Consider the following 10,982-nt stretch of genomic DNA (forward strand, 5'->3'; position numbering starts at 1 on the left):
AGCGCTCGCCATGACTTGGCGACGATGGTGCGATGTCATTGCGCAGGTCGGTCGGATAACCGAGCGGAAGTTTACCATCGCTCAAGGGGCGAAGGAATGGGCGCTTTAAGCTCTTCAACACAATTAAGCAACAGCTTCTCAAAAATATTTATCAGTAAAGTAGGATGCGACATCTAAGTCGGGCCATCATTCCCGTACCTATAAGCCAACAGCAATCGGAACCAATTTGACGCATTAAAGAGTCAATACAGCGTGAGCATCCACAAATATTGTAGTCGTCATCAGTATCCTCTGGCTGATGACCCATGTCACGTCGAGGTCGTTATCTGGGCGTCGTGACAGCACGTCAGCAAAAATGTTATTCTTGCCAGGCTTGTAATAAACCGCGAAGTTATATTCGACAAGAACGACAACCAACGAGCCATACGCTAAACAATTGAGGACTTTTGCGGCTATGCGCAATGATGCATGATCTGTAAAGATCGAAAATATCTTCTCGCCGGGTAAATATACCCTTAACTTAATTAACGTACAACTCAAAGCCAAAAGTTTCTTATCATGGACGAGATAATTCTTCCCACAGGTTTCATCTGTCGAAACTGGAAGCTTACGACTCGCTCACGACCCTTGTCGTCGAATTGAATTGCATGAAACCACATTCTATCGCAAAATTACTAGCGTCGCACAGAACATGAAAGGTTTTGTGTCACCATGAGCCCAATACCGGTGCTCCAAACAAGCTCTTCTTCGCGGAGTCGAAGGCCGCTTGATGTTCTGCGTTCCACAACCATACGGCGTCCTTCTTGAGCGGTATTAACAACGGCTATTAGCTCAGCTTAATGTTTTTGTATACTTGCGCAGGTAGTTTACCGGGCCGGCAATTGTCGTTATACAGTTGGATTCCTGGGAGTTGGTCCAGGAACATACCGGTGAGACATTCTCATCGTTAGCGTGGAATTGTTCCTTGCTGATGTAGCAACCGAGTGCTGGAATCTCGTAAGCACAGACTACACATTTCTTCATCACAATTTGTTCTCTCGCAACACTTGAAACACCCGCTTGAATGTCGAAGGTGCACCTTCTTAGCGCTGAGGCGCGGCTGTGAATAAAAATGTGATCGAAATAGCTGGGTGCATAATCGCGAAGCGGGCGAAGTTCTTGTTTCACAATCCGATTGAACGTTGCTAAGGCGTTCTTAAAGTCTTGTGGCATGACTAGCCATACTAAAAGCATCCCGCTTGGGGTGCTGGCTGCAATGAATGAAATGTCATTGTCTCTCATAGGCATTTGATAAGAGTAGTTCGTCCGATACATATGCTCTAGATCTTGCTCCCCGACATAGAATCCAATACCATGTCCTTTAAGTGAATGGGCGTTTGAGCCGAACTCGTGACATCATTTAGCTTGTTGAAATCGTGCGTTATGCGCTGGCTTTCTTCACGCAGATAGTTGGACTCAAATATGGCGAGATACTCTCGCAAACATGGCCAGCCTTACGGCGGCTCTCAAATTTAGTAAGCGCAATGACTTGATCACGCGGCAACGGCCAATGCCGCGTCACGGAATACTTCAATTAGGGTATAAGAATAATCTCATGCTGCACCTCACGATTCGCTAGAAGCTCAGCGGAGTTCTCTCCGGGAAAGTATCGGCATACTCTCACGCGAGATTGTAAAACGGGTTGCCGAAATCACGAAGGGCATCCCAGGACTGTGACGCAAGCGTTTTTTTCACGCTGAATAAGGCTCAGCCGCTTTTGAGCAGCCCTTAAAACTTGTTCACTGGCCGTTTCGACTGCTGAAACGACGCACACTTGCTTGATATTGCAAACCTTGAGGTCGTGAAGGAAGTCTTTCCACGATAAGGTTAACAAATATGTGTTTTCTTTAGCCTCGCACGGAGGGCTCTCCAACGCAACGGAGCACTTGTTCAAGCGCGCAAACGGATATTATTAATTTAAAACTCGTTTGAAGAGAGTTGACAAGACAATCGTCGTCTCGGAGATCGGCGTGCTCCGTTCTTGCGTCTCGAGCCCCTGTTCGGGCTTGGCACGTCGCCATCGCGGGGACATGATGAGCTACCCTCTAGACGTGGCAGCGCAGTCACCACCACGTCGTTCACAGGCGGACCTACGGGTCGCCGAGTCTCATGAATGAGAAGCGAAAGCTTGTCGTTGATCGCCTCGGTAGTAGTTGGAAGCCGCTGCTTGGACGGTGTAATTGCATGCGGGAACTTCTGCTCGATTAGCTCGTTATGAATCGGGAGCCTTTGCTCATTTGATTTAGTTGTATGCGGGAGACCTTGTTCAACCATCTCGTTATTTCCATCAACGTGACTAGACATACCGCACATAGAATGCCATCGTTCTCTCTGTGCTGACTTATTGTCGTGGCGAGTTCATTTGCGACCCTGATGATAGGCCAATCGGACGCCGCAACATGTAGGTGACCAAATACTTCACTCACTGCCTAGCCGCTCCGGCACTTACCGTGGCAACCACGGTAAACCAAGAATGCAGTCGAATGCGCAAATCAAGCACTCATCATTGTTCGCAAAACCGGCGTAAGGAATGGCAAAACGACCTTTCTGCGCGGAACACCTTGTGGTTGGCCATCGGCAAGCTTGAAAATGATGTCTCTTGAACCGTAATGGTAGACGAGAAAAGGGTCAAACGGGAGGTACGAAAGAAGTTGTTAGAGGCACAAGAGTCAAACAACGCTCGGAGTGGTCGATTTACTCCAGCAACGAAGAAACTGATGATGATCAGTCTCGACTCGTCGCTCATATGGTGGCGATGGAAGTGAGTATGAGTCACTTGGGGCTAAGAGCCCGAGCTACCACCGGGGAAACAAGGGGCTACAATTCTACTAGTAGGGCGCCCCTCGCCTGCTGTACTTGCTAATTTGTCTTGGCAACGCTATCGATGACACAGATTCTCTTCGTGAGACGGCTGTATCCATGGCTACTGGTGCGGGCGCGCGGCTAACGGCCGCACAATGGCCTGTCTTGTCGCATCGAAAACACTTTATTGCGTTTTGACTGCGTGTGTCGCGGTGTAAAGCGTTATGTGACCACGAAAGATTTTGATCTGGACCAGATAAATGGTGAGGTAGCGACGCTGCAGTAACTATGACGACGCGACAACGTAATCTTCACGAAGCGCGAGGGATAATGCTTCTTCGAGGGGTTTCGACATAGCACGCGTGAGACAATGACGAGTCTTGCCCTGCTGCAATATAAAGACGAAGATATAGATTGCGAAGCCATATCGATCGGCTGCGTGATGATATATGAAGCAAGGTGTCGTGTCTTTTCAAGCGTGATCACGCATCGACAGCTTGTCCTGTCGCAGGGGGAAGAAGTCTGTACGCAGCGAGACTCGTTTTGAGGAGGCTCGACTTATCATTAGCTAATATTTTTTGGTCTATACTTTAATAATATAGACCGACAACATATGACTCGCAGTATCCGTTAATCGGATACTGCATGTTACCTCCTGATGTAATTATGTATAACACCTTAAATACTTTTGTATTGAGTAACAATCATGAACTTTTCAAAAATTCGAATACAAAAGGAATTTAATTTTTGCAATTTAATACCTTCAAAATAATTGTATTTTTCGCCATTATCGTTTATTTCTTGTAGCCATTCCATGAACAAATTTATTTGCTAGCATCATGACGGCGCGCTTAAGTGGTGGAGCAAAGTGCCAGGTTCGCGTCGCTGGTGAAGTGAATCGCATGATTCAAAAAGATGTGGGCGAACTTTACGATCAGCTGGAAATTGTGCGTGCGGAGATGCATTTCCCATCCTTTGCACCCATCAACGTGCCCATGGTGCTGGTGCTGGGCAATCATTCGTCGGGAAAGAGCACTTTCATCAATTACATGCTGGGCCAGAATGTGCAGAAGACTGGACGCGCACCCACAGATTGTACCTTCACGGTGCTAGTAGGTGGTGCACGAGAAGAGCGACTCGATGGCGCGGCGCTTGTCAGACACGCGCAATTCGGCTTTAATGACGTGGAGCGCCTTTTCGGCCACGAGTTTGTGTCACAGATCGAACTCAAAGTGGTGGCTGGTAGCGAGCTGTTGGACAAAAGTGGACTTATGATTGTAGACTCACCAGGTATGATTGATCCGCCCGGCACGTCGCTGGACCGCACGGACGAGGACCGGGGCTATGACTTTAAACGGGTTGTTCATTGGTTTGCGGACCGGGCAGACGTAATTCTGGTCATGTTTGACCCGGACAAGCCGGGAACGACGTTCGAGACACTGGACGTGCTCACTAAGTCTTTGCAGGGAATGACAAGCAAAGTGTTGCTGATTCTTAACAAAGTGGACGACTTTGAAACTGTTCACGACTTTGGGCGTGCATACGGAGCGCTGTGCTGGAATCTCAGCAAGGTTATCCGACGCAAAGATTTGCCAACCATATACACCATGTACGTTCCACAAGAAAAGCGAATCGCTCCGTCCACCTCAGTTATTGAACAAATTCCGCTCAATGTGTCAAACATGCTAGCGCATGAGTTTGACGGAATTCGTGGCGAAGTGATTCGTGAAGTGGAGCGAGCACCTGATCGTGCAACGGATAATATTTTAAATCTACTTAAGGCCACCACAGTAAGGCTCAAAATGCACATGACGCTGATTGAAGCATGCAAGAAGGAGTATCTGGACCTGTGCACGTTCTGGAGGCGTGCGCAGATTGCGAGTATTGCGGCGGGTATAGGCTTCACGACGTTTTATCTAATCCGAACAGTAGGCTACCGAGCCCCTGTGATACCTTTAACCACTGGCACGATGGCGCTGTCGGGATTACCATCTTCTCCATCCTCTCAATCGCAACTATCAGGTGCGATCTCCGTTCAATTGTCTGGTGCCCGCACATCTGCTTGGGAAATGAACTGGTTTAAGCAAGTGTCGCGCTCACAGTCGCTGTTCAAGTTGAGCACATTTCTGAAAGTTGTATTACTGTCATGTGCCTCAAATTTTGCACTGTGGAAGGCATCAATACTTAACATTGAATACAAGCGCAAGAGTGTGCTGCATTGGTTGCCACTCACCTTTAACCAGGTGTACGGACCATTTTTATGCAAATCTGATCGGGCACACGATGACATTATGACGCAGTGGGATGTTGTACAGCCTGGCCTGAAGTTCGCTTTATCATCGACGTCAATTAAAAACTTTCCGACTATCAACACGACGAACAAGACATTTTTGGAGGATGTGCTAAATGTGCATATTCCTCGACTGGATCGCTGTGTCCGTGACCGCTCAGGAGACGACCACGCTTATATGCGCTTCAAGCACCACACGAAGTCCAAACTTGATAGTAGTCCCGAGGCGGGCATTTTCTCCGATACAGCAGACCAACTGTAGGGTTCAAGTGACAATACTAATGGAGACAAAATGCACTTTATTGAGGATGCGTATATTCTGCGCATCTACTTTCAATGCATTACCACATGTTCTTTCGCAAGTCGTAAATCGAACAGCTTATGCCCATATCTCTTTCACCAGCAGTCGATTCACTGCCCTCTTCTCCAATTAACCGCTTTAGTGCAAAAGTATGGCAATAATTTCAAACATCCCTAACTTGATTGTATCTTTGCGCACAAAATGCCACACAAACCCGTCAATCCACAAAGCGTACTTAACGGGATGGTCAAAAACTTCATGTGAAGTAAACAGACCTGCCACTCGTCAGAATAATACGCTCGCAACGTAGGATGCACATCTACAGAGGTGGCATCCATTGATTGTTAAAAGTATTAATATTCAATTCGATTAAATATAAGTTAGTCTATGAACTACTTTTTTGCTTAAGTGCGCACGTGAAGCCGGATTACCGCTTCCGTGACGACACTTGTCCTAAGGTACTTGTTTATTAGGCGAGGCCGCTTAGGCGCCCACCAACTACCTAACTGCATGTTATGGGGCACACATCGGTTGGAGAACCGTTGTTGTGGTACATTTACTTTATGGGTAAAATACCCTTTTATCTAATTTTAAATAATTAGTTACTCAGATCCCATTTATAATGGGTAACAAATGTGGTCGCCGCCAGATATATATCTGGCGGCCAAAATCTATTTTAATTTTGCTAGGGAAGGTTTTTAGATTTAAATAATAAATAAAGTGCAGTTTCCCTTTTGAACTTAAAGCGTTCAGTGCCTTTCTATGTCACAAGACAATGGCCTTTACAAAGGGAGCAGTTTGACGTCATTGACGATTTAGTCCGTGCTAAGCACGAGGCTGGAATGGTTTGCTGGTTTTAAGTGTCATGCACTGTAGTAACAATCTGAATGTAACGGGGTGAATCATTACATGAAATCAACACTTAAAGGTTGTAAATATATTATCTAAAAGGTAGATAATATTTGGAGGATATTACTTTATATCGTAATATCCTGAATTCTTATCCATAAATAGGTATAGGCCATTATATCTATTTATTCCGCAGACTAATCAGCTGTAGAAGTAATCAAAGAGAGTTACAAGATAAGATAGAGAAGAATTCATTTACATGTTTAGTATTAGGTTATAGTTAAGTCAGCATTTACAAAGATAGATTAAGAGACACTTAACTATATTAATACAGTTTTAATTTTACCCTCTTAAGTTAACTTGTTTTAAGGGAAGTCTTCCTCTGCACGTACAGTGTACGTCACCTAACGAAAGGCACCACTCACAACTGAAGCAGTGTGAAGTGGACTTGTACTGAAACAGTACAAGTCGTAGTGCCCCGTTACACCTTGGACGGACTACAAAGTGCTACCAGGTGTAACGGGGCACTACGACTTGTACTGCTTCAGTACAAGTCCACTTCGCACTGCTTCAGTTGCGAGTGGTGCCTCACGTTATTTCACGTACACTAGTACGTGCAGAGGAAGACTTCTCTTTAAGGCAACTAGCTTAAAGAGGGTTAAATGAAACCTGTATTAATATAATTAAGTTTCTCTTCTTTCAGTCTTAACGCTAACTCATTATAAACTAAATACTAAAAATGCAATTGAAATCTTATCTTATCTGTCTCTCTTTTGTTTACATCTACAGTTGATTAGTCTGCGGGATAAATAGATATAAAGGCCTATACCTTTATATGGATAAGATTTCCGAGCATTACCATATAAAGTAATATTCCCCAAATATTATCTACCTTTTAGATAATATATTAATTAACAACCTTTAAGTGTTAATTTCATGTAAGGATACACCCCGTTACATCACCCCTCTCTTCAACGACAATCACTCTGACTGTCATTGGATGGAGTGGTCACTATTTGACCACTTAATTTAAAAATGATGTTGATTGGTCAGAACCATCATTTTCAATTCCATCGCATGAAGAATAAATCCATGCGGGGTGCTGGTAGTGCGGAGTCGGCCAATTTGTCCGACTCGCATTCGTAGTCGACCTCCAAAGAGGGGTCGTATTCACGTGATGAACCACCACGTGCACCCGAAACATCTAGTGTTGCGCGAGAAGAAGATACCACGGCAGACGCAACGTCTGCCGCAAGAGACAAGAGTGCGTCACCCGCGGCTGCATGAACCGCAGCCGAAGGCTCGGGGAGAATAGAACAGTCGCCTGATAGACGTCAGGCGGCTGAATATGAGCCTTCGAATGAGAGGGATCATTCTGATAGACGAGTTAATAGTCTGTTTGGTTACGACGATGAGGATGATCCCTCATCGCCCGTTCCGTCTCCCGTACGGTCACCTGCACCTATTTCTGTGAAAGGTGATGACGATGGCGTAAGCCATCGTAGTAAAGTTCATGTGGTACCCCTGCTTCAGTGGTACCACTTAGGGGAGTGAAGACAATGAAATGTCTCATCTCGCCCTTGAAAAGAAGCCGTGGCTTTTGCCCGAGCGGCTAATCAATGGCTTGTCTGGAGAGACTACTCCTCACAATATATATCCCTATTTTATTGCGACAAAGCTACATGGCCTTGATCCCAGCGCGAAGAACTTTCGCGCTGAGGAAGATTTATCTCGATGCTTTTCTTAAGCATCGATGGTTTAGTGGCAACAATAAGCGAGATAAAGTCTCGCTTATGCAAGCCTGGAGCGCGTTCACTCGCAATGTCAAAGACATTGGACGCGAAGCCTGGCTTCAAAAACTTAACGCGAATCGCGTTAAGTTTGAGAAACAAACTCCAACCGGTGCAAAGTATAAATTGCATCAGTTGTCATGTGAGGCTGGGCTTCCATGCCTCACGTGGGGTGATCCCTGTCCGTGTTGTGTTGACAACTCGAAGAGGGTAAAAGGGGATGTCTATTCCCTTTCTTAGCCCTGAGGAAGGCTCGCATCTCAATAGAGATGCGGGAAGCGATTGACGTTTTGCAATCGATTTACAGGCGCCAGGGGCGCGTGTTTTCTGATGGGTCTTCTGAACCTTCGGATGGGTCTCGTCATACTGACGGACGAGGCCCTCAACGTCAGCAACCAGCTGAGAACGAGGCTTCCAGCTGTCATGTGAAGGTGGATAACCACGCCAGCGAACAAGATAACTCGTTCGCTGCCCCTTCACATCACGGTGGTTCTGGATACGTTCCACAAGGAAACGTTGACCACCGTGGGAATCCACCAATGGTTGTGGTGGAGGAGGGGAAATTAGATCCGAACCGTGTGTCGGATCTAATGTCGGAGATTGACAAAGTCGATCACTTCCTCCATGATTTGGAGGAGGGACTTGACCACGAGCGCGGCAAGCGTCGCTCTTGTTGGAGTACGAACGGAAATATCACGCTGTTTGCGATGAGCTGTCGTCAGCTCATCGCAGTTTCGAGGAGGCATGAGAAACACCAGGTTCAACATGAGAATCTGGTTCGCGATCACAAGTATCTTCAGGGATTCTTGAAAAGGGTGGTCAACAATTTTTGGTGTATATGGTAAATCTACTCCATCCTCGGAAAAAACCGCGTACTGATGGTACGGGCGGAGCCGACCAACGTAAAACGTAGGATGCGTTCGCATCCTACGTGGCAATTCTATTGTGTACGCATTGCCTCTGCGATGCAGTACACGGAAAGGCCCAATGAACTTGGGTAGTAGTTTACGCTACCCACATTAGTGGCTAAACGCTTTGGTAGGCTTACCGTAGAGAGAAGCACTAGATCATTAACTTTAAATGAATGAACATTTGCTCTTCCATGTTTGTCTGCATTCCGTTTCTGTCGGTCCACTGCGTTAGCAAGCCTGAACGAAACGGAGTATTGATTCTCGAGTAGCAGAAACTCTTCTGCTGACTCATTTGTTTTGTCTTTTTCAGTACGCTTTGTGCGTACTGCCATGAGATCATTCTCATCTTCGATAACAATTTCTTCGACATCGACATCACTCGCGCGAGTCCACCCCCCTAAAACTAGAGGACCCCTCTAATTGGGTTGGTATGCGAGGAAGGCGTTAGCCATTCAAAAAGAATGGTGTATGCGTTGTAGGCGCGTGCACCGAATTGTTGATGTCAAATTCGGCCATCGGTAAAAACTCGCTCCAATTCGGATACGATTGGATGTTACCTAGAAGTATCTCTTCGAGGACGCGATTTACGCGTTCTGTTTCACCATCCGTTTCTGGGTTGTCGGATGTTGACATAGTCAGCCGTGTTCCAAGAGATCGGAACACGGATCGCCAAAACTCCGCCGTGAACCGTGGATCTCTATTGGAGACCAGTTCACGGGGTAAACTGTGGAGTCTGAATACACTGTCGATAAAGACACGGGCACGGCCCGGAGCCATGATTGACTCTGGTACTGCAGAAAATGTACCATCTTGCTGAAACTGTCTACAAAAACAAGGATTCCATTGTTTTTGTGATCCTTTTAGAGAAATCCGAAGCCGAAGTCCATATATACGGACTGCCAACACTCTGCCGGAAGTGGTAGAGGTTGAAGAGGTGCACGGGATGAAGGGCTCGGCTTCTCCCGTTGACATACTTCGCAAGCACGAATGTACTTGCGCACGAACTGATACTGGCGGGCCAGTAAAAGTCGCGACTTACTGTGAGGTAAGTCTTCCCACGTCCACGATGCCCACTTGTTGGAGCATCGTGACACTCATAGACGATGCGCAAGCCTAAATCATTGTGAGATGGGACGACGACACGTGCAGTGTCGCCGGTAACGGCTGTGTAATACAGTAAGCCGTTTCGTGTTATGTATCGATCGGATGACGATCAATATAAAGCGGGTAAATCTTTATAAGATTTATCGGATGGATTCATTAAATGATCCATCAAACATAGAAGGTCCTTATCTTCTGTGTAGGCTTTCTTTATGTCATCAACTAAGGTTGATGACGGAACACTCGTAGTGAGTGTTGCAATTATTTTCACTGTTAGAGTGCACTGCTGAGTCGAAATCGGGTCGGCGTGATAACGCATCAGCACGACATTATGTCGTCCTGGTTTATATTTAACGGAGAAATTATACTCCGCGAAGAAGGGTAGCCACCTCGCCATTCTTTGCGAGAAGCGTGGGCTATTTACGGCCGTGCGTAATGATGCATGGTCCGTGTATACGATGAACGGTCTATCTCCGAGGAGATAGACCCTAAATTTACCCAATGCATATGTCATGGCGAGGAGATCCTTTTTATGCACTGGGTAATTGCGTTCAGCTGGTTGCAGCTGGCGCGATTGGTAACAGACGACGCGCTCCGCGCTGTCTGTATCGTATTGCATTAACGCGCAGCCGATTGCGAAATCGCTGGCGTCACAGACCACATGGAATGGTCTGTCTTGATCTGTAATCGCCAAGATGGGCGATTGCATTAAGCATTGCTTGATACCTTCAAATGAACGCTGACAATCAGCGTTCCATAACCATTTCTCTTTTTTTTTTCAAGAGACGAGAGAGATGAACTGTCATCTCTGCATAATTGCGAGAGTACTTGTGCAAGTACGCCGCTAAACCAAGGAACTTTCTAAGTCCCTTGACATCGACTGGAACTGGCCAGTCGGT

At 46.3% G+C, this 10,982-nt stretch overlaps 1 protein-coding gene across 1 annotated transcript; it reads left to right on the forward strand.

Moving 5' to 3' along the window:
* Positions 1-3,680: 3,680 nt before the first annotated feature.
* Positions 3,681-5,393, forward strand: CCR75_007880 (uncharacterized protein; the record flags this gene model as incomplete). Its single annotated transcript, XM_067965936.1, has 1 exon — positions 3,681-5,393. The coding sequence occupies one exon, from the start codon at positions 3,681-3,683 to the stop codon at positions 5,391-5,393; it is 1,713 nt and encodes a 570-aa protein (XP_067818784.1).
* Positions 5,394-10,982: the final 5,589 nt, after the last annotated feature.

Source organism: Bremia lactucae, linkage group LG10 (assembly GCF_004359215.1).
Source record: "Bremia lactucae strain SF5 linkage group LG10, whole genome shotgun sequence".
NCBI lineage: Eukaryota > Oomycota > Peronosporomycetes > Peronosporales > Peronosporaceae > Bremia > Bremia lactucae.